Source organism: Pristis pectinata, chromosome 29 (genome assembly GCF_009764475.1).
Source record: "Pristis pectinata isolate sPriPec2 chromosome 29, sPriPec2.1.pri, whole genome shotgun sequence".
NCBI lineage: Eukaryota > Metazoa > Chordata > Chondrichthyes > Rhinopristiformes > Pristidae > Pristis > Pristis pectinata.
This window is the reverse complement of record NC_067433.1, coordinates 18,781,536-18,806,630: the sequence shown is the minus strand read 5'-3', so window position 1 is coordinate 18,806,630 and position 25,095 is coordinate 18,781,536. Positions and strand designations below refer to the sequence as shown.

The following is a 25,095-nucleotide window of genomic DNA, read 5'->3' as shown; positions in this document are numbered from 1 at the left end:
ATTAACCACATTTGTTCATTATAAATCCATTCCACAAGGCATTTGTAATCCTTTGCAAAGTTTTTTCAATATACTTTAATTTATTAAGGACAACACATGTTATAAAACATCTGATTTTGCCAGCACATCTGATGATACCAGCCATTCACAATTAAAATAGTAAACATTCTTGGAAATACCCCTCTTCCAAAGTCAGACAAGAGGGAGACAGGATCTGAGCTTTTGCATGTAAATTCTTACATCCTATAATGACAGATATAACCAGACCAGTCAACAACAGTCAAAGAAAAAAGTTAGTGTCACATGACATACAATCCAAACATTTAGTCACATATGGCAAACACACTTAAAAAAAGTGAAGTTTTAAGAAAGGGAGGAAAATAACTTAAAACAATCCACCACCGGAGCATCTCCTCATACTGATCCACTGAAGGTCAGGTTTCAAATGTTTTTTTGTGTGAATCAAGTTCAATTAGGAAAAAAAAGGCTTGTAGCACCATTCTAGGAAGTCCCAAAGCACTTTATAATCAATGAAGTACTTTTACAGTCACTGCTTTACTATAGGAAGAGAGTCAGCCAATTTGTGCAGAGCAAGCTCTCATAACCAGCAATGTGACATTGACCTTTGATGTATATTCCACTTCAGTGATGTTGACTGAGGGATAAATATTGGCCAGGGCACAGGAGAACTTCGTTCTTCTTCATGATAGTGCTAATGGGATCTTTTACGTCCACTCGATAGAGCAGACAGGGCTTCTGAACATCAGATGTGAAAGAAAGAAATCTTTACATCATCCTCCTAACACAAGATACATTTCATTCATCATTTCTGCTGGGCAGTCTGTTGGACAAGAACGAGTGAGAGATTTGGTGGGAATGGGGAGTTGAAAATGGATCATCTCGATGACATGCTTCTCCTGTTACACCTTTATGGCTTATCCTCAGCCAAATGCCAATCTGCATTTCCTTGACCTCCTCCACCCACAACCCAGTTTCTGCACACTGCCCATGAAAGTTTGCCGAACACAAGAGACTGTACATCATGTCACTTCAAAAGTGCCACCCAGGCAGCCACATACATTTGTTGGAAAGGTCTTTTTTTTTTAAAATGTTTATTCACATAGGTATTAATTAATTTACAAAACTATATTTAAACAAAAACACTACTTCTAAATAGGGAAAATAAAGAGAAAAAAAAAATCACCTTCCAGGCAGATATGTACCCTCACTGGAATAGTGGTGCATTGCACAACAGCATCAACCATGTAGTGTATTCAATGTTACAATTGCACAACAAAGTAAAACGTTTAAACAGAGGTACATACAAGACATTATAATTCTTAGTTCAGTGCTCCAAGCTAGTTGCTGGGGAGAGACATGGGTCAGAGCTGTTCAATTAATAGAGAGGGAGAGAGAAAAAAACTGATTGGAAACACTCAGTTAATCTGGCAGAATCTATATGGAGCCAACCAACCTTTAAGGCCTTCAGCTGTTTTTTTTGGAACTTGTGTCACTGGACTATCCAGAGTTGTTTGTATTTCACATGACCAGATGAATGAGGGTTTACTGCAGTCTGCTGACAAGCCATCCTAAATTACAGCCACCTGTGACCATGTTCCTATAAGGTACATTTGCCCATACTGTGTTAGACTCACATGTGCTGGCTTCTCAAGTTCATCCAGTGCCACCCTATTTAAGGTTATCTGGTCTATGCCCAATTGAACTTTCAGGGGAGGAAGATATTCGGTGTTGCTTCTGGATGTGTAATAGATCAGCTATCTCTAAACTACAATGCCAAGAGATCTGTGGATGGGGGCTGGATGATTTATCAACCTTGGCAAATGGGAGCATCTCTATCGAGAAACTTGGGTGCACAATCCAGTAAGGGCAATGAGGCATTCCTTCCATTGGCTTGGTTTGAAGAAGGAACTTAAGGCTATCCTTCCATAAAGTGTTGAGGAGGAAGAGAAGGGGAAGGAGCAGAGAAGGGGGACACACTAGAGAGAATAAATATAGTCATTCAAAAAGAATTTAAGTTTTGTTGAAAACGCTGGAAAATAAAATGCAGTGTTTATACATCTGACAGGAGTCCAGAGTAGCCTGAGCGACACTGCGGTATGAGAATCAAAACTCAACATAAGAAATGGTGGGGGGTGGGGGAGGTGGGACCACCACCATCACTATCAGAGCACACTGGATGCACATTTTGTTTCATTAAGTGTTGAAGTTGGTGACAGTACCAGATTGGGCATAGACTAGCAAAGGATGCAAGGCAATTTTAGGAAGGAGATAATATACAGGAGGAGGCCTGTTTGTAACTAGGATCAAGAATACATCTTCCTCTTCAATCAGCTAGTCTCTACACATATGTTTTCAATATAGGCTTTTTATGCAGGCACACAAAAAAAAGAGCTGGAGATAGAAATCAAATGCTTTTGATAAAAGATTACGAAAATATTTTCCCAGCTGTCCCACACTTCACTATCCCGTTCACACCACTGACAATACACGGTTACTTCACAGGAATTGTGTCACCTAAGGTAGGAAGTATTCAACAGTCACAGCTCAATGATGACTCAGCAACCAGTGGAAAATGTACTCAAAAGGGGAAAAGTAAAGTTGGGAAGAAGGTGGAGAATTGGGAAAGACAAACTTAAAAAAAAAACGAGCTACTGGGGAAACTTGGCAGTTTAACTTAGAGATGTTTTTTGAATGGATACCCTGAACTTGCAAAACTTGGATGCAATGGATGAGGAGGACTTTTTTTGCTATTAAATACAACATGTGAATAATGTTGAAAAACAAAAATCACAAGTTTATTCTACCAGTTCTAGTATCAGAATGAGAAAGGTGTAAGGTTATTTTAGATATACAGACATATTTAAATGTTCATTATATACAGAAGTACTTCATAGAATCATAGATTCAGAGATTAAGGAGAGATTTACTAAAAGTGTTCAAAATAAGGATGGGTTTGTGAGAGAAAGAGAGGAAAAAAAGTGAACAGGAATGGCCTGTTTGTTTGGGCAGCGTTAGCAGATACAATAACGGGAAAAAATGGACAGCTCAGAGCTGCACAGGCACATTGGGCCGAATGGCCTCCTCCTGCATGGTAATGATTCTATGATTCTAGGCATACTTTCAATTAGCTGAGTATTTTATTTGTCCATAAAACACTCATTCTCTTAAGAACAAAGATGACATTTTAAGTTTCAGTTTTTAAAAAAAACATGATATTTTTCTATCATAATTTTGCTTTTTACATATAAATGTATAAAAATAATAAAATCACGTCTGTCAAACTGTAGCCATAATGGTAGTGCCAATAACACAATATGAACTTCAAAAAGCAAAACTTGAATTAGAATGCTCACTTATACATGTGGAGAAAATACAACTGTAAATATTACAAGTAGGAGTAAAATCTGGAGGTGTTTTCCACACTTGGATATCGGTTAACATCCAAGGCCCAGAACAAAAGGTTTGCATTTGCTGAACCTCAAGTAAACCATTGCACCAGCAGCTGCCACCCACCATCCTGGGATCGAGACCCTTCATATTTCCTTCCTTGCCCTAGCAAATGTTGAGGCTCACGACCTGTTCACCTGGCAGTTTATCACCACTTCCAACATGGATTTTAAATTTTCCCCAATCCTACCGAGCAGATCTTGGCCCACTGCAAGATCTATAAAATTAACGAAGTGCTGTACAAAATCCACTTTCCATTTTAGAGACTCTGGAGAGGGAGTGGCCATCCCATGTCCTGTCACGACCCACCAGTGAACCTCATTGTCCATTGTCTTATCCCTCCCCCAAACCTCCCCACAACCTCACTGTGATTAAATTTAAACATTATTTAAACAAGCTACATAACATTATCCTTGGGTTTTGGTTTTAGTGGAGATGGGCAAGGTTCCCTTCAGACATCAAGTATCTGACGCAAGTACAATACACTTGCAATTTAGAAAAAAAAAGACAATTTAGAACACTATTTCCCAATTGTGACAATAATTCTTAAAGACTAAATTACCAGCTTTGTCACATTAAGGTGTCCAAAATAAAAACTAAACCAAAATAACATCAAAACAATCTTTTGGTCATCTTTACTTACTCCCTCAATACCTCTGAGTTTTCCACTTCATGATTTACAATCCACAGAGCCCTTTATTGTGGAACACTAAAGGTTGCCCTGATAAATATTACAGTCACCCACGCCTCCATTGGGAAGCGTTCATTCGTTGGTTTCCTCGCTAGTGTCCTCAGCTGCCGAATTGTTCTGTAGACTGACGGAGGAAGAAGAGTCGAATTCCACTGGGCAGCTTGGATCATGCTCCGAGCAGCAGAGGCGACCATCCAGCGCTGAAGTGGTCAGGGCTCCTTTCTGGTGCTCCTTGCAGTAGGAGTTCGGGCAGAAGTCGCAAAAGGAGGTGGATGTTTTGCCGCAAACATCACAGTGGTGCCAGGGGCATTCCCACTTCCCTGGGATTGAAGCAAAAAATGTGAACGGATATAAAAAGAAACATCATATTTAAATAGGATTTACTGCACCCTTTCCCCACCAAGTCTCCCTCTAAAAAACTTCATTGTTTACCCCAGCACTTTTTACACACACATTTCAGGGCTCTAGGTTTAACATCATCACCCGCTCCAGGCGCCAGCCTTATTCCAGTAACCTGGAGACAAGAGGCTGCAAATGTTGGAATCTGGAGCAACAAACGACCTTCTTGAGGAGGAACTCAGCAGGTCAGGCAGCATCTGTGGAGGGAAGTGGACAGTTGACGTTTTGGGTCGAGACGCTTCATCTGGACTCTTCATTCCAGTAATCTTCCACACACCGATCACAATGCATGGAGCATCTCAGTGATTCTCCACACATCTATCCCCAAGCACTGAGCTTATCCCAGTGATCCTACACATAACTATCTCAGGCTATTGTGTCTATCCAATTCTCCACACAACCTCCAAATAACAGCAATGCCACTACCTTCTATGATGACAATAGAGTGAAGACACAGTGGGGCATTCTTACCAATGACTCAACTAGTATGTTATTTTTGTACTGGAAGATCCCACCAGCAATATAACAGGAGTTTATTTTGACTGAGGATGTTAATGTCACCCTTCCTCAGTCCACCAATCACCTCATTCTCCTATTTCACCACTCCCCCTCTCCTCTTTATACTGTCCATTTCCCCTCTCCACTTTCAGTCCTGATGCAGGGTTTCAACCCAAAATGTCGACAATTTCCCTCCACAGACGCTGCTCGACCCGCTAAGTTCCTCGAGCAGATTGTTTGTTGCTCGTGATTCCAGCATCTGCAGTCTCTTGTCTCCGCAGTTAATGGATTATAACAAAAAGGGCATCCTCTTTTCCCATCACATGTCCTTAAGCTTGAGCTAGCTACTTTCAGATTCTCTATTGTAAATAGTTTCCCTTCTCACTTAATATCCACCAACTTAACAGGCATTAATCTGTGCTTTGCGCTTTGTGGAAGCCTTGTCATTTGTCACGAGACACAGAAAGCAATGCTGATCACTCCTCCATTCCCTCCTTGTTCAACCAAACACCACATCACCTTACCAATAGGTTTAAGCAACAGACTGCAAACTCTGTTCCACAAAGCCTTCATAAACTAAAGTATCACCAACAGTACTACATTCATTTCAGAGATGAGAGGGCTATAAGAAGCAATTAAATTGGGCGTCTTCTGAGTTTATAAGAATGAGAGGTGATCTTGTTGAAACAAGCAAGAATCTCAAGGAGTTTAACAGGGTTGATGCTGAGGAGCTTTTAACTAGTGGGTACAAAACCAGGGACAATAAAGGATTGCGGATTCGGGACCTCTCCACCCAGAGGGATTTCTTTACTCCAGAGGCTGTGGATGCTCAGTTGTTGAAAAAATACAGGGCTAACTAGATAGATTTCTTTGGAATCCAGATGAGTCAAGGAATACGTGCATTGGGCAGGAATGGAGGTGAGCTGGAAGATCAGCCACAATCCTGTCAAGCAGCCAAGGAGGATTGAAGTACACATGGCCTATTACTGCTCCTGTTTCTTATGTTACTGTATCTGAACAAAGAGTGGTTCCTAAAAATCCCGGAGCACGTTCATCATGATCTTTACTGCTTGAACATCCACATACTATTCACAGCCAAAACACATACACTGGGGCCAAACGTATTGAATGTATGCCCATGATTAACTTCTAATGGCTTTTCAGAATTCTTCAATGGGTTTCTCACAAAAGCCTGATTTTAGCAACACTAAAACAAAACAGTAAGAGCTGAAAATGCAGAAAATTTGCTGTCATCTGCTTTTCGTTCAATAATAATGCAAGTGTGAATAATTGAAAAAACTTCACAACAGACAGCACTAAGAACTTCGTCACACTAAGAACAATGCTCGTTCAGGCGGGCAGTACAGCTGCAGCTTTTGGGGCACAATGCACAACTGGATGTCAGACTGGGACAGCCAAGGCCACAATGGCCACCTATAATCACAACAACGTGCCTTTATACAGCACCTTTCAATTGTAGATGACTCACGCAGCAACACAGTGGCACAGAAGTTGGTGATGCCACCTCACAGCTCCAGTGACCTGGGTTCAATTCTGGCATTGGGTACTGCACAGAATTTGTACGTTCTCCGTGATGGTGTGGGTTTCCCGCGGGTATTCCCGTTTCCTCCCACATTCCCAAGATGTGCTGGTTGGCAGCTTAACTGGCTGCTGTAAACTGCCCCTGGTGTAGGCGAGCAGTCGGAGGATCATGAAGGAGTTGACGGGGATGTGAAAGAGAACAGGTCGTAGGGAGCTGAGTGGGGGAGTGGGATTGATGACTGCTGAGAGATGGCATAGACTCAATGGGTGAAAAAGATTGCTTCTAGGTCAGAAGAATATATGAAAATACACAGCAGTTCCAAAGAGGAATAGAGTAAGAGCAATGATTATTATTTTAAGTATCATTACAATGAGACAGGCAGGCACTGCATTATTGAGATATATGCAGACTGTGCACTTGATGCTTACCAAACGGTGGTTTGGTCAAGTTAAGGCAAGAGAGGTGATATGCTTTGGGGCAATCCTTCTTATCACACATCACCAGCTCGCCTCCGTCACAGCAACGGTAGCAATAGTCCTCATGCATTTTTCTGACATCTATCTTGGCTTTGCGTTTCTTCATCTTTTTCTTTGCATTCTTTGCCTTTTCTTCATTTGCTGTTGCAGCAGCGGTCTGAGAGCCAAAAGTTAACAAGAAGGTTTCAGAAGATTTCCTACTATGCATAATTAATTGACAAACAACATGCAGGATTTTCTACACTCACTCCTGTAAAATGAACATTGCGCAGTTGCATGTCTGACTTAACCAGACCTTTCCCCTCTTGCCACTGGGACAGGTTGACCCTCCAACTATAATCATAGAATATAGAACAGTACAAGAACAGGCCCTTCAGCCCACCACATCTGTGCTGACCATGATGCCAATCTAATTAATTCCATCTGCCTTTTGACCATCAGTTGACCACAGAGCGAGAGAGGTTGGATTTCGAGTCAGTCTTGACTTTTGCCAACATGAAGGCACCCAGAAATGCTACAATTGTTCCCAACATCAGAGATAAGGGAGAGGGCACTTGTCAATGTTAAAGCTCCTGATACCTATCCTGAAACTCCATGGAAAGTGTGCCAGCATTAAAAAAAAAACAAAATTGGGTTCAGCAGTGAAGCTATCTGCAGGTGAAGAATCTGCAACAGCCCACAACAAATGAGGTAGCGAAGAAAACTGGCTTAAAAAGGAGAAAGCATCTTACAACAAAATGTCACAAATGAACAAAGGATACAAGTGAGGCTGCTTAACTGCAGTAGAGTGCACTGCAGTCTACAATTTCCAGCTTCTGTTCTGTGTCTTACAAATAAATCTCATCTGATAGAATATGGTTTCTACTTCAGAACAAAAGCAATACACTGGGGAATATTTGTTCTATGTTTACAGCACATTAAATATCCCCAGGAAATTGTGTACACTCCTGTGAAACATGCAAGGCTCAGAAATGTTCATTGAACTGCTAAAGGAATCCACTGCATTCCTTTGGTTAGGAATAATTTGGTTAGGATAGCCAACTTACTACTTCCTGCTGGGTTGTGCTGGAATTGGGGAGAGGGGAAGAACAATAGAATTTCCATCCAGAAGTCTAGCAGTACCAGCTAGGCTAAAGGAAATGAAGGGTCTTTGAACTGAAATATTAACTCAGTTTCTCTTTGCACAGATGCTGCCTGACTTGCTGAGCGTTTCTAGTTTTATTTCAGATTTCCAGCACTGGCAATTTTATTGATTTTCTTCACTTGCTGGGACATGTGGATGATGAGTGCCTCAAACCGTGTTGTTCCCTTGGTCAAATAGCTTATTGTTACTATCTGTCCTGCTCCCATCATGGGGAATGTATATTTGAAAGAGGTAGCTGAACAACTTTAGAACCAGGACAAAAAAAAACATTTGGTAAAGTGGGAAAGGCGCAGTGCAGTTAGAACGATATGGTCACCACCTGTCCTTTCTCCACCTCTACTACTGCTCCTGTCCGAACAGAGGGCAGCTCAAAGACAAAAATACAAGGCTCCATGTTCTAGTGCATTGGACAGACTGCTTCATATGTGGGTGCATTCCAGCAAAAAACAAAGTCAGCACCAAAGTAAAGAAATAATCAGAGCTGAAAATCTTCTTTTGAAACTTAGTGCTGAGGATGGGTAACTAATAGTACGTTTCCTTGCCACTAACTTTCTGCAAGACCATTATAAAGTTGCGCTACCCTTTGAGGTATTCACTGGATGTGACTTGAGAGTTCTTCCTGCATCATTACCCTGGGATGGATTAAAAGCAGCCGACCTGACACTATTTCCATTGTTGATCATCTTTTTCTCCAGCTAGTCGCAAAAAGATCATTACTGAAATAAACTGCATGTTATATAAAAGGGAAGCCTCACCTTTGGACGTACACCTAGATATCCACTGCAGTTGGGAGCTCCACATTTACACACAGTCTTTCCATTGCCCAAACAATCCAAATTATAATTGAAGGTTAGTTCAGAACCTAAAAGGTAAAGTAAGAGGGTGTTATTTCACAAGTGGCCAGCATACTTAAGACAGCAATCCATTTGGAAGCCTGGAGACGTCAAACTGAAATGCCAAACTTTAATTGGCAATATCTAGAACCTGGATTTTTAGTAATGATCTGCAGTACATCTCTGCCTCCCACATTCCATGTCCACAAATGCAACAACAATGTTTAACTCACAGTCAAATGGACAGTTGAGTTGGGGCGAAGGGTGGGGAAGCAGAAAACAGAAACTGAGTTGCAGCAAGCTCCTGCAAGTATGCTGCCCAACACTTGTTACAAAACTCCAGGTTAACAATACAGAACTTAGAGGAACGACAAATTCAGTGAAATTAACTATGCAACGGCTACTGGCATTGAAACAAAAGTTTTATACTTCTTTTAAAAAGTTTTATACTTCATTAATTGAAAGGAAGCAAGCAGTGTAACTAGAGGATGAAATACTGAAGAACTAATACTAGCAACGGTTGCTTTTTGCTGTAGCCATTTCTTATGGTATAAGAGTGGGGGAATGAAAGGCGAACCACCCAGAACTGTATCAAATTCTCATCACTAGCTCACTATAGCTTATTCACTCATTTTCAGATATTGATTCAAAGTATTAAAATCAGTATTTAGAATGCAACAGCGGATTTCTGAATCAATTTCCAGTTTCGATAGTGCAAAACAACTGTCCATCTCCAGTAGAATCTGACACACCTGCTCGTACATCACAAAGTGCAAAGAGTCCAACACGTGTGTCACCCATCACTGTCCATTTCTGTGTCTCACAATTTGGATTGCAACTGTGATTCATGAACCGTGAGAAATTCCCTTTGGGTCCAGCATCGATGATACGATCCTGGAAAGACAAATGAACATTACTTCCACGACACTGATGGGAATCATTACAAAGCCCAAACCATTCCTGTCTGAGTCTACAGAGAGAACCATTATGATACCCAGCTCATGTGGATATTATTTTCCTATAATTCTAAAGTTAACTTACCTTTCAGAAGCAGCAAATCACTTTGAGCACAGAGCTTTACAGCGAAGGCAGTGGCCACTTATCCCATGAAAGAATCCTTCCAGCTGAATCCCATTTGTACCTCTTGGTTCTCAACCTTGCAAGTTAAGGCACTTCAAGCACATGTCCAAGCATTTTTTTTTTAAAAAAACTACAATGAGGGTTCCTGCACTTGAAACCTTTCAGGAAGCAAATTCCATTCTGGGTGAAATTTATTCTTTCCCTCTCCCACCCAACCCCACCTAATTCCTCTCTTGTGCTTCAACCAAATACATTAAACCTATCACTTTGATTATTGATATCTCTGCTTACAAACCCCTTACTATTCACTCGAGGTCCCTCAGTTCTATACACCACAGCTGCCCCGGTCATAAAAGATACACAGCCTGCAAAAAAATTCCACATAGCTAAAATTTTCCACTGCAGGCAATGTCCTAATAAATCTCCTCTAAACCTTCTCCAGGATATCACTTTCTCCTTCATTGTGATGACCAGAACTGTGAATCATTCTTAAGATCTGACCTCACTCGTGTTTTACAAAGTTCCAACATAATCTTTTTGTTCTATGCCTTGTTTTACAGAGGAAAACTAGACTGGATGCCTTCTTAACCATCTTACCCGCCAGTCTTGCTACCTTCAGGAATCTCAAACATGTACTTCATGTGCCACTGTACCTCTATGCCACTCACTATCTTACCCCCATTGCACCTTGATGCCCTCTTTAGATGCAGTACCTCAATTCTCCACTTGACACTTCTGTGCTCAAATAATCAGGCTACTGATATTGGACTTGGTTTATTATTGTCACATGTACCGAGGCACAGTGAAAAACTTGTCTTGCATACCTATCAGACAAATCTATTCGTTACACAGTGCATCAAGGTAGTACAGGGTAAAATGACAACAGAATGCAGAATAAAGTGTAACAGTTACAGAGAAAGTGCAGTGCAGGTGGACAATAAGGTACAAGGTCATAATGAGATAGATTGTGAGGTCAAAAGTCCACCTTATCGTACTAGGGACTGTTCAATAGTCTCATAATATCTTAGGCTGCAGATATTTCCCTGTCAACTTTGGTATCACCAGCAAACTTTTAAAATCATGTCAAAATCATTAGTATACTGTATATTTCTCCAGATTGAAGTCCATTTGCCACCCTCTGCCCTTTGTTATGCAGTTCAACCCAATTCTTTTTTAACCTCTCTCATCCCCTCAGCTATAATTGTCTTTGACAAATGCACTCCTTTCCCTTTCTTGATCTCATCTGAAAGTCCTATGACTGTAAGTGTTGAACTGTTCTTCATGCCCGTCACACTTCCACATCTACCCGCGCCCTTGGCTCTTTTGGTTTATTCACTACATTGAAACACTTTTTTTAAAAAGTATATTCACAGGGCATGGATAATGCTGGCAAAACCAGCATTTGTTGTTCATCCTAAATTATCTCCAAACTGAAGAGGCACATTAGTCAACACATTGGATGGTCTGGAACCACACGTGGGCCTGAAGGGTGAAAAAAGGAAATTGCCTTCCCTGAAAAAATATCTGTGTTCCTTGACAGAATTTTCTAACATCATATGGTTTAATGGTTACTTTTACTGATATTAGCTTTTCTTTATAATTCCAGATTTAATTTATTGAATTTAAATTTCCTAATGGATTTCCAACTCATGTCTTTAGATCAACAGTCCAAAACTGTCCACCTCTCCAATTACTTAATCATTCCCCTTTAAGGGCCACCAAGCTTTGCTGTTGTTTGATTTTCATATCATTTCCTCAGTCTTGCACGTTAACTCCCAACCTTCCATTGCTCCCTTCTAATCTGCATTGTTTACCATCCACAGGCAAAACTCCCCCAACAACACTAATAAGTTTTCCCATAAGAGTTTTGGTCCCACCCCCGTTGACCACAACAGGTCCTAGCTTTCTCGAAATTTACCAGCTGACATACCGCACCACCTTTCCTCCGCATTCATTATCGATGTCCTATTTCTATACCTTTTCTTTTTAAACTCTCTTGTCCAGCTCCCTAAGATCTGTCTGCACAACATCATTCCCCATTGGAGGAGTAACAGTCAACTAACTGCAGGGGATGCAAAAGAGGTGTCCCAAAATGACTCTGGAGATGAGGGACTTACAATATGTAGAAAAATTGGAGAAGTCATCTTGGAACAGAACAGGTTGTGAGGACATCTGATAGGGATATTTAAAATTATTAATATTATGAACAGAAATAGATGGTCAAATCATTCCCATTGCCAAAGGTAATTGGCAAAACAAGTGTTCAAGGTCTGGGAACCATTGGGGGTGGGTGGGGAGGGGGGGGTAAGTAGTTTCAATTATAGCATTCAAAAGGAATCTGATTATCTAAAAAGCGAAAGAATTTGCAGAGTTATATGGAAAGGACAGAGGAGCAGGCCCAGTGGGATTGCTTGCAGAGCTGGCAGGGAAATGACAAGCCAAATGGTCTCCACCGTAGCCGCAAGCATTCTCTTATTCTGTAACTGCTCACTTTTTCACGCCCACACCATTCCAGGAGCACGTGGGTGATACAACTCCACAAATCCTGATCAGCTCCACCAGTTTGATTTGAGCCTACCAAGCTATTCCTCATTGCAGTCACTGGATTTTGTGAAAAATTGGTTTTACTCAATTCAGGACCTTGCTTTGAATTTGGGGAATGAGTCTTGGTTTACACCAAACAATGAAGTATGGTATAAAATAAAAATGCTAGAAACACTCAACAGGTTAGGCTATATCTGTGGGGTTAGCATTTTATGTCATTGACCTTTCCTCACATTGACTTTTCCAAAATTTCGTTTTAAATTTGAGATGTCCAGCATCTGCAATTTTTGTTCTTTGAAGGCATGGTATAAAGTTGAATGAATGCAATGCCACTGTGGAAAAGATTTGAAGACTCTAATACAGATGACTTGTTATGGGTAGATTATACATTTCCTATAATAGAATATTGAACACTTGCTTGACTGGAAAGCACTTTAGAACATCCTTTAGTTGAGGTGCAACAAAAAATGGAAGTCTTTCCTATCTTCTTTTGCACTATATATTGCCACCAGTAATGCAGCCTTCCCAGTAAACCTTACATCAACACAACATTTCTCAATGAGATAGCTTAAGACTCTGTCTATACTTCTCACTGCTTTGGTAAAGCAGCCAGCATAATCAAAGACCCCACCCACCCCAGACATTCTCTCCCATTGGGCAGAAGATACAAAAGCCTAAAAGCACGTATCACCAGGCTCAAGGACAGCTTCTATCCCACTGTTGTAAGACTATTGAACAGTTCTCTAGTACAACAAGATAAACTCTTGACCTCACAATCTACCTCATTATGACCTTACATCTTATTGTCTACTTGCACTGCACTTTCTCTATACCTGTTAAACTTTACTCTGCATTCAGTATTGTTTTACTTTGCACTACCTCCATGCACTGTGTAATGAATTGATCTGTACGAACAGTACGCAAGACAAGTTTTTCACTGCACCTCTGTGCAAGTGACAATAATAAACCGATCCCATAAGACAGAGTGAGTGCAAATTTCCACCTGCATCCGCGTTAGAGACCAAGGGCCATTTTGTTATCGCTTTCCTTTCCAGCTTTCAGTAACACCACAAAATGAGCATCACTCAGTCTTACCTTGGTTAAGGTCAACAAATAGAAATTGGTAACGTTGGCTTCGTGAGCATGCTTTATGCGGTTTCTGCACTCTTCTTCATCAATTAACTCACCGACATACTCGGTTACAAATTGCCCCTGCATGGAAGAATGGCAGGTGAGTTTCCTGAGAATGGGTAAAGGTACTTTGAATACCTGCGTCTCACCCACACAACGTTTGCCTGAACGTCTGCGCAAAGTTTAGCATGCAGTATTGGAACACATCACTATTCACCAGTGCCTATCGGTGGCCCATGCTCTTCTGATGCACAGCTGCACTTCATGGCAAGACAGAGGGAAGAAAGTGTGTAGCAAAAATCACCTTTTTAATGTCTACTTTAGTGCGGAGACCCCAGCCACGCACATCCGTTCTCACAAGCTCCGTTTCAGGGTACAATCGTTTGGTGAAGCACTGGTTCTGACACCTCTCCCCTGCTGGACAGACAGTGGGATGACACTCATACATCAGAATTCGGTTCAGACATTCTGAGTCCAGCCCGCAAGGGTTCTCATCGGTGGGCTTACAGTTGCACCGTGGGATTTCTGACAAGTCAGCAATGCGAATCTGCACTTTCCCAACTGGCTTGTTTGTCTGTCATACAAAGAAGAAAGTGCAAGTGGGACATTTTATTCACACAATTACTTCACCATTAAAGCATTTTAATTAATTTGCACAAGTTTTACTTGTGTACAACACCTGAGATATACCAAATATAAAATGGGCATTTAGAAGTGGAGACCTGCTCTGCTTTGAAGATAAAACTCTTCTATAAACAGAACTTATTAAAAAGTCAATGGAGTTCAGGGCCATGAAAGCCAGGTGGGCTGTGATTTGAATGCTGGTTTGTGCTGTATTTGATATCAGTCAGGGAACTGCAACAGACAAATCCATCCATGGAAAAAGCTGGGAGTGGTGGAAGATGGAGTGGAAGGGGGCGAATGGGAGGAGGGAGGTGGACTGCAGAACAGAAGGCAGTGAAATCTAATTAGGCAGGTTTCCAGCACCTGATCTTTGAAAGCTGAAAAATGACAAAGGTACAATTTCAAAGAGCTGTAACCATCCCTGCTCCTCCTAATCAGCGGTCAAAGAGCCCGCTAAATTATAAGGACACATTAGCCAAGTTAGTGGGTAAACATTTACTGTGTTGACAAAGCATTCTCTGGTCAGTTATTTTAATAAAATCATTAATCATTTTGGAAAATAACAACAACTTTATATAAAATGATTCTACTATAGTGAAACTCTCCAAAGATTTTTTTACTAGGGGATATCTCTTCACTTAATCATTTCAGGATCTGGATGTCATTGGGAATGAACATTTATTGATCTGCTGCACTCCCAGTGACAGGTAAGATCCAGTAACAATGAAGGAACAATGATATCTTTCCAGGTTAGCATGGTGTACAATTTGAAGGGAACCTGCAGAAGAGGTGTTCCTGTGAATCTGCTACCCATTCTTTTTGTTGGTACAGTTTGCAGGTTTGTCAGAGGAGCTGAGGCAAGTCACTGCAACGTACTTTGTAGATGGTATACACTGCAACCACTGTGTGCTGGTGGTGGAGGGCATGAACATTTCAGGTGCTGGATGGATATTAATCAAGCAGGTAGCTGCATCCTGGATGGTGTTGTTAGAACTGCATTCATCCAGGAAAGCAGACAGTAATTCATCATGCTCCAGACTTGTGCCTTGTAGATGGTGGAAAGGCTTTGGGAAGTGGGTCACTTGCTACAGGAGCCCCTGACTTCTATTACAGCCATAGTATTTATACAACTGGTCCTGTTGAGTTTCTGATCAATGTCACCCTACTCCCCACCCCACTAAGGATGTTGATGGTGGGGGACTTGACGATTGTAATGTCAGTGAACAAAGGTAGGTGGTTAGATTTTCTCTTGATGGAGGTGGTCACTTCCTGACATTTTCCTTGCAAATGTTACACACCCATGCCCGAATGTCATCTTGGTCTTGCTGCAAGCTGGCATGGACCGTTTCATTAGCTGGGATGCCACAAACGAAATTGAACTTTTTGAATTTGATTTTGAATGAAATCAAATGAAAATGAAATTGAAAAACAAACAAAAATGCAATAATCAGCAAACATTCCCACATCTGACCTTACGGTAGAAACCAAGTCATTGATAAAGGAGCTGAAGATGGTTGGGTCCAGGTCCCAGTCTGGGGAACTCCCTCAGTGTCCTAGGACTGGGATGATTGACCTTCAATAACCATAATATCTTCCTTTGTACGGTTCTGCTACAACCATCAAAATGTTTTTCCCTTGAGGCCAATCGACTTCAATTTTAGCAGGGTTCCTTTGAGCATGACATCAAGGCTACTTTGGTATCAAGATTATCAAAGAAAATGTGACATCAAAATACTTAAAGGAATATTAGGGCAGATGACCACAGCCTAGACACTGGGAGCTTTTAAGGAGTGTCAAGAGGAGAGAGATAACCAGGCTGAGATTTGAGGGAGAATTTCAGAGCTTGGCATCCAGGCAATGGCAGGCCAGGGAGGGATTCTAAAATGATGCCAACAATTTTAAAATGAAAGTACCCCTCACCAAAGTCAATGCAGGTGGTGAGAACAGTGGTAATGGGTGAACAAGTCTAGGTGCCAGTTATGACAAAGGAAGCAGTGGTTTGGATATCTTGAGAGTGGACAAAACAAAGAGAGCAATACTGGAATTACAGCATCAATGTCACATGCTGCTGGTCAGTTTAACTTTACCAAGTCACAGCACTTACTTTAATAAATCTATATGCAGGTGGTTTTCTTTCATTGCGTTCATTTTCTAGTGCTTCCTTGCTCTCTTTCAGTGCTTTCAGCTCTTGGAATCGTTTAGCAGCTTCTTCCAGTGCTAAAAGTGGAGGAAAGTAATATTTTTAAATTGGGATCAACTCACTTCCCCATTCGATACACTTGCTGCCAAAGAGTGCTCAAAGGATTACTGCTACATACTTACTTAGATAGAGGCTCAGAATTACCCAACTCCAGGAATAATTATCAAACTACAAAACAATATCATCAGTATTCTCAGCTAGGAAACACATTAAAGATTCAAAGGGTATGTCAGCTCCTTTCCTCAACCCAACAAGATGAAAAGCATTAAGAGGAATCTGCTTCCCATGCAAGAATTAACTAAGGTCAGGTTCTAGGAGCTGTGTGGAAGCCTTTAAACTGGAGTGTTCCATCACCTTATGACAAGGGCTGGGAGTGAAGGAGGAATATAAACAGGCAAAAGTTTAAGATTAAAGACTGTTCATTTGGCATCTTGCGAAATCTCACCTTACACCGAGGACTTTTACCTTTTTTGAAAATCTCATTGATACCGCCAGCTCGCCCATCTGACACGTTGCCTTTGTCTCCTTCTAAGTAAGGAAAGACTCTGCCCTGATGCACCCAATAGTAATCATTCGATCCGAAGAAACGCACGGGGAATTCTCCGATATGATGCTTCATTGCTTGAATGTTAAGTGGCACAGATTTGGGATTACAGATCTCTGCTGGCCACCACCTGTAAAAGAAATCAGGAGGAGGACAATTGCCAAAAGGTTCATCATATCAACATAGGCAAACCTTTGTCATACTGACTTTAACCTCATGAATAAATACATCAAAGAACAATAATAGAAATCTTCTATAACTACTACTGCATGTCACTAACCCAAATCAGAAAGAAGCTTCTTGGAAAAAGTGGACACTGTACTTTGAATTTGACCATCAAAAGGAAGCAGCTGCACTGCTGTGAAAGGTTGAATCTTCAGAAGATCAAGCAAAACTACTTCCTCACAAAACACTTCACTTCTCATTTTCTTATGGTATAGGAGACCATGCAGTCCATCAAGTCCACGCCAGTGCTCAGAACACTCCCATCGGTCTTAATCCTCCACTTATTCTGATGCAACCTATTCATTTTCACATGCTCATCAACTCCCCAAACTATTCTACCATCCACTTACACACTAGGGTGAATTTAAAGTAACCAATGAACCTACAACCACGTCTTTGGAATGTGGGAGGAAACCAGAGCACCTGGGGAAAACCATGTGGTTACAGAGAGGACATGCAAGCTCCATACTGAAAGCACTGAACTGAACACAAGTCACTGGAGTTTCATCTGGATCTTGATCCTGATCGTGATTGTGCCACTTTCATATTTGCACTTCATCCTTGCCAAAGTTATCTCTCACCACTTCCCTCACCACCAACATACTCTGTTCCACATCCCCCTGCTTGTAGCCCTAGAGTGAAGTCACATCCGAAACCACTTTCAATTGTTCCCGACTTTAGCCCTGCATTTGACACATCGTTTGTTGTTATTTAGATTCGCAGAACCAGGCCTTTGGCCCAACTCATCCATGCCAACTAAGATATTATCTAAGCGAGTCCCAATGTGTTTGGCTCATATCCCTCGGAACATTTCCTATCCATGTACCAGTACTAATGGTTTTTTAAAAAACAAGTGTAATTGTACCTGACTCTGCCACCTCCTTTGGCAGCTCTTTTCATCCACCCACCACCCTCTGGAAAAATTTACCCCTCAAATCCATTTTAAATCTTTTCCCTTTCATCCTAAACTTATGCCATCCAGTTTTACAGTCCCCTACCCTGAGGAAAAGACTGACCATCCACCTCATGGTCTTATAAACCAATACCAGGTCACCCCTCAGCCTCCTTTGCTCCAGGGAAAACTGTCCCAGCCTACCCAGCCTCTCCTTATAACTCAAGCCCTCTAGTCCAGGCAACATCCTTGTGAATCTCTTCTGCACCCTCTCCAGCTTAGTCGCGCCCTTTCTATAGTGTAGTGACCAAATACCAATATTTTGTACAACTGACGTCCCAACTCTTGTACTCAATGCCACAGCCAATGAAGGCAAACATTCTTTACCACCCAGTCTACCTGTGTGGCCACCTTCAGGGAACTATGTACTTGTAAGCCCTAGGTCTCCCTGTTCAACTATACTCCCCAGGGCTCTGACATTCACTGTGCATGTCCTGCCCTGGTTTAACTTCCTAAAATGTATCACTTCACTCATCTGAGTTAAATTCCATCTGCTATTTCTTTGTCCACTTTCCCAGTTGATCTAAATCCCGTTGTAACCTTAGACAAGCTTCTTCACTGTCCACCACACCACCAATTTTGGTGTCATCTGCAAACTTAGCAACCATGCCACCTACATTCTCATCCAAATCATTAACGTATATGACAAACAACAGGGGACCCAGGACCAATTTCTGCAGCACACTATTGGGCACAGGCCTCCAGTCTGGAAAAACAAACATCCACTACCACTCTTTGTTTACCACAAACCCAATTTTGTATCCGATTGGCTAGCTCACCCTGTGTTTTAACCTTCCGGACCAACCTAACATGCAGAACCTCGTCAAAGGCCTTGCTAAAGTCCATGTAGACTACGTCCACCACCCTGTCTTCATCAATTCTCTTAGTCATCTCTTCAAAGAGAATCAAACCCATGCGATACAACTCCCCCACACAAAGCCACACCAACTATCCCTAATCAGATGTTTCTTTCCAAATGCAAATAAATCCTGTCCCTCACACCACTGATACAGGACTCACCAGTCTGTGGTTCCCTGGTTTGTCCTTGCAGCTCATCTTAAATAAAGGCACCATATATTAACATCCTCCAGTCTTCCGATGCCTCAACAGTGACTAACAATGATATAAAAATCTCTGCCAGGGCCCCAGCAATCTTTTCCCCCCTCACTTCTCACACTGTCCAGAATACCCGGTCAGCCCCTAGAGATTTGTCCACCTTTGTGCTTCAAGAACACCAACACCTCCTCTTTTTTAATGCCGATATGTTTCAGGATATCACTGTTGTCTTCCCTGAACTCACTAGCTTGAGACTTATTCAACAACAATGTCACCTTCACCTTTGATGTCTTTCTCTTGAGTAGATAGTTACTGCTCCATTGTAGAACAGTCCCCAGTTTCAATCCAGCAAATCAAAAAGGTGCAAGCTTCAATGCGCAAAATACCCAACTGGTTTAGATGGTTGGTTGCATCAGGTCTGGTTTGATCTCATGAAGTATCAGGCCTCATTCATCTGGGCTGGAACCATTTCCTACTACAGGATTGAATGGGTGTTAAAGGACCATGAAAGCAATAAAAGAGGTTTAATAAGAGTGGTTATTAGCAAGGACAAAATTTGAAGGACTTTTCATGAGGGGTGATGATGGCACCTTAGAAAAGGAAGGGAATGATCTGAGGAGAGAACCATTTCATCAGCTGTTAGAGGGGCTGGGAAGGGAGGCAGAATGGTCAACCGTTAATGGAATAGGTCAAAGGAACAGGAAATAACTCCCACCCCTAAATTAACTGCTACTCTGACCTTGTGTATTGCCACCCTCCATTTCAAATGCCTCTGCAATTCCACTGCACAAAATGTTTTGCTTTTCCATCTTCTCCACTTAATATCCAACACTTTAACCAAACCTCTTGTCACCTCTCTCGTCACCTCTATTAGGGAAATGAAGAGTATAGCTAGATATCACCAGTCTTGGCAATTAAAGTGTGTGTTTGTATTCTTAGCCGCCACCTCTAGCTGTCCTGCTTCCATGAATGATCTTCAGACATGCACTCTGAGGTTGCAGAGTATTTATAAACCTCACAGTATTCAATGTGCATCTTTTGCCTTTCGAGGTTCATTATCTCATGCTCATCTAGAGTGAATTCCACTTTAACCAAACCTCTTATCACCTCTTTGACTCAGTATCTACTTTTCAGTACCATTAATAACACACTGTGCAGCATATTTCAAGGCACTGTCTAACTGTTGATTGATTAATGATAAAATTGAACTACACACACAAAACCCATCCAAGTTAACAGCACAGAAACTTGCGTGACAGCTCTTTCATAGAGCAATTAAGAAACTAATCCCACTGCATGTTCTTTTCCCCATATACTAACATTTCCTGTGATTAAAATAATTGCCAACTTTTCCCTTAACTGATGCTATTTTACTCTCCAGCCATCACAAGGCTCCACTAACAGCAGAAATTTTATCCATCACTACCAATATAGTTTCTCAAAATCTCCAAAGTACATCTGACACAATGGGCCATGGGAGATCTTACCTATTACATTTAAACTATACTTTAAAAAGATTTTTACCACAATATTCAGCAATTCCATCAACTTTTATTGGCTAGAAAAATATACATCAACAACTTTTGAAAAATTTGAAATTAATTAGGAGCAAAAAAACTGATGCTAAAACAAAATGTTGAAAACACTCAGGAGGTCAGGCAGCACCTGTGAATGGAGAAATGGTTGATTTTTCGTGTCAAGGACTCATCAGAACCTTTTAACATTAAAATTATTTAAAGCATTGTACTCACAAGTATGGATTTCTGCCAAATAGGTGTAATATAAATCTAAAAGCAAAAGCCTGAAGATGCTGAAAATATATTACAAGACCACCATATTAAATCTGAACTGTTCTCATCAATCAATTTTGTGGTCTGTTAGATTGAATATAGATGTAGAAAATACAAAAATTAGCCAAGTGAGAAAGAAAGTTTAAGACTACAGGACTGGTCAGTGGGTAGAAAAGTAGCAAATGGAATTCACTCTAGATGAGCATGAGATAATGAACTTTGAAAGACAAACAAGGCAAAAAATGCACATTGAATACTGTGAAGTTTAGAAATACTCTGCAACCTCAGAGGGCATGTCTGAAGATCATTCCCGGAAGCAGGACAGCTAGAAGTGGCAGCTAAGAATACAAACATACATTTTAATCTAATTGCCAAGACTGGCGATATCTAGCTATACTCTTCATTTCCCTAATAGAATGGTGCTCCATCAAGACTTGAGAAGTACAACTCCATCCACAACAAAACAGTTCATCCGATCCTCCATCCAAAAATTAAATCTCTACCTTCTAGGAACATCATGGCTGCAATGTGTACTATCCATGAAATGCACTGTGGCTTCTTTGATGTGATCACCCAAATTTGCAAACTCTACTACCTTGAAGAACACAGACAGCAGGCATGTGGCTGGTTCCCTTTCAATTCACAAGCCATCCTGATTTGGAAAATGTATCACCTCTTTTCATTATCTTTGGGTCTAATTCCTGGAAGTACAGTGGTTCATCAAGTGCAGTTAGGGTTGGGCAATTGCTGGCCTTGCAAGTGATGCCCGTAAACTATAAATGAGTTAAAAGAATAGGTCAGGGTTGCTTTCTTTGGAAAAAATGTATCAGGGATAATATTTGTGTATAAAATTACGAGAGGTTTTGGCTTTGTGGACAGGAAAGATCTTGAGACGTCCAAAAGTAGGGACCATAATTTAAAATTATTGGTGGAAAAATTAGAGGAGAGTTGAGATATTTTTCTCCCTCACCCCAAGGATAACAGGGATCTGAAACTCATTGTGTGCGAGGGTAACAGAAGGAGAAAAGCTTGGATGTGGAACTGAAATGCCAAAACCCATAACCACTAGGAATCAAGAGCTGGAGAGTGGGATAGTTATTTTATCATTGACACAATGAGCTGAAAAGCCTTTTTCTGTGACAGATACGATTATTCAAGAACGGGTAACCTTTCAGAATCTTGCTGTTTGTTCGTGTGGTCCTATTCCTTTCATCTACAATTCAAAATGCAAACTTAACTTGCACATAGAACAAAGAGGAAACACTAATCTAGAATGTGATTACACCTCTCCCCTACACCACCAATCAGGTCCCTAGACAGTCCTTCCAGGTGAGACAGTGCTTCACCTGTGAATCTGAGCGTGTCATTTATTGCACCTGGAGCTCCCAGTGCGGCCTCATCTACATCGGTGAGACCCGACGCAGATTGGCTGACCACTTCATCGAGCACCTTTGCTCCGTCTGCCGCAAAAGCAAGGATCTCCCGGTGGCCATCCACTTCAATTCCACTTCCCACTCCCATACTGACATGTCTATCCATGGCCTCCTCTACTGCCACGTTGAGGCCAGACATAGGTTGGAGGAACAACACGTTATATTCCACCTTGGTAATCTGCAACCTGACAGCCTCAACACTGATTTCTCCCCTCTTCTCTCCACCCCCCCCTCTTTTTTCCCCCTTTTTGCCCCCCCTCGTCTTCCCTCATCCCTGTGGTCCCCTCCACCCTTCTCTTTCTGCTTCCCCTGCCCTCATGACCTGCCCATCTGTTCCCCACCTCCTTCCCTTTATTCCATGGAACACTGCCCTCTCCTACCGGATTTCTCCTCCTTCAGCCCTTTGCCTCTTCTACCTATCACCTCTCAACTTCTTACACCTCCCCCCTCCCCCTACCTTCCCCCTCTCACCTGAACTCACCTATCACCGGCCTGCACTCCTCCCCCTCCCCTGACCACCTTATTCTAGCTTCTGCCTCTTCCTTTCCAGTCCTGAAGGGTCTCGACCCGAAACGTCGACTCCATGGAAGTTGCCTGACCTGCTGAGTTCCTCAGCATTTTGTGTGTTGTTCCAGATTCCAGCATCTGCAGAATCTCTTGTCTCTCTCTAATCTAGAATGACATTCTTTTCTTATGCAACTTTATTAATTAGCAATGTTGCTTTTTCTAATTATCAACCCTGAAAAGAAACTGCAACTCCACCACAGATGGTAAGCGTTTGAACAAATGTCACTTTTTCTGATTTCAGTCCATTAGTTTTTGCATTGTAATCAGGTTTCAGCCCAACAGCTGCTTTAATTGTTACAAAACACCTTCTGGTCCAATGCTACCTCATCCTTTACAAGACTTAAATTATTAAAGACTTTTATGACATTAACTTACCTGTAGATGCCCAGCTTGACCCAGACTATTTCTTTATACCGTGATTTCTTGCCAGCCTTACAATCGTTGCAATACCAGTTTCCTTCTGGCATCTCAATATTCAGGCATTCAGGATGGAAAGAAGCTGGACAGGATTCACAGCACAACAGGCGGCCACCTTGACACACAAGGAACTTTGTTTAGCTATTGTGTAAACGTGCACAATTTTTACACCATGCAGCTTCCATTGGTGCTCATCATTTTCCAGTTACAAGCTACACTGCAAGAATGCCCAAGTGAAAGAACCACCAATCATCATCCTTGCAAAACTTGGTCTCAAAAAGAATTGGATTGGTTTCTAAAAAAAAAAGGCCCAGACTGGAACTCTCAAGGTTCCATGCATGTTTATTGAAGCAATGTCTCGTGAGAACCACCTTTTCCTCCAGTTTGATATCACAGTGAAATACAATCCCTCACTTCAGAGATGCAGATGAGGAACAAAGGTGCAAAGTTTTTAATTGAATTAAGCACGACTTGTAATAAAAAAAAATTAGGGTCACAAATTGAAATTAAACACATTTGAAAAATTAATATTGGCACTGTTATTTTTAACAATGTAAATTTAAGGTAATAGTTTAAAGTAACAATTAACATTGTTACTTTTTTGTGCTAAAGATACAAATGCCTTCCAGATGAAGGGATCTGTCTTTATTAACCTGAGGAGAACCAAAACTCGCTCTGGTGAAGAAACCGTGCTTTATGCAACAGGTTACAGTTTAGAGTGCTAGCAACGCTGGGCACTTTTGGTCCCCAAACAGCATGTTTCTCGTTCATTTCTCAACTGGAGCTGTATGACTGAAGACCTTATTACAGCAAAGTTTTGGCAAGAGCTTATGTGACAATTAAAATAAATGTTCAACCTCATCTAACCTGCTCCAGGCATACAGGAGGAGGAATTCAGAGGAAATAATTAGCAAAAAGGAACAAGCACTGTTAACGTTCCTGAATTTCAAATGGGACACTGCAAAAACCCTCAACTGCTCCCATGAATCTCAAAACCACTGGATACTCAAACAGCATCAGCGAGATCAGTGCTGACCAGCCCACATCAATAGATGGTTCCCCAGAGAGTAAGAGGATGACTATGACCTGGGCCAGTTTATCCTGCAGAAACGTGCATACTTTTAGTATAAACGGCTCTGTGACTGGAAAAACTGATCCAGGGATGCAATCTCTCCCCCAGAAACAGTGTGTGGAGATGAGAGCGAGTGGAGATGGATGAAAGCACAATGGAATAACAATACTGCAGTGGCTACATAGAACATGCTTGAGAGCTTTCATTTCTGGGAACTCCTCCCTCCTTGGAGAAGAAAAACAGAAACATCTCCCTGGGCTTTCATTTTTTTTTATTTCAAGTCACATGCAGTTAATACCAGGACAACTCTGAGCTGATGGAGAGAGGACAACGGGGTAGGAATTGACTTTTGACTGTTGCACTTGCAAGAACTGCCTGCTGTATGTTCATTATACTGGATGGAACTGT

General features: G+C 41.5%; 1 protein-coding gene across 4 annotated transcripts in view; it reads right to left on the bottom strand.

Annotated features, from left to right (window-relative positions):
• Positions 1 to 63: 63 nt before the first annotated feature.
• The window catches only part of nsd3 (nuclear receptor binding SET domain protein 3), a 72,718-nt gene continuing 47,686 nt past the window's right edge, over positions 64 to 25,095 (bottom strand). For 3 of the 4 annotated variants that reach the window (XM_052040881.1, XM_052040883.1, XM_052040882.1), the window contains 9 exons: positions 23,574 to 23,730; positions 17,097 to 17,305; positions 16,536 to 16,648; positions 14,112 to 14,381; positions 13,772 to 13,888; positions 9,805 to 9,946; positions 8,975 to 9,081; positions 7,028 to 7,232; positions 64 to 4,479 (listed from right to left, as the gene is read on the bottom strand). In XM_052040881.1, coding sequence (XP_051896841.1) covers positions 4,232 to 4,479; positions 7,028 to 7,232; positions 8,975 to 9,081; positions 9,805 to 9,946; positions 13,772 to 13,888; positions 14,112 to 14,381; positions 16,536 to 16,648; positions 17,097 to 17,305; positions 23,574 to 23,730 — 1,568 coding nt within the window. In that variant the 3' untranslated portion in view covers positions 64 to 4,231. The remainder of the gene's footprint in view (positions 4,480 to 7,027; positions 7,233 to 8,974; positions 9,082 to 9,804; positions 9,947 to 13,771; positions 13,889 to 14,111; positions 14,382 to 16,535; positions 16,649 to 17,096; positions 17,306 to 23,573; positions 23,731 to 25,095) is intronic. The other variant, XR_007958367.1, reaches the window with a different exon arrangement.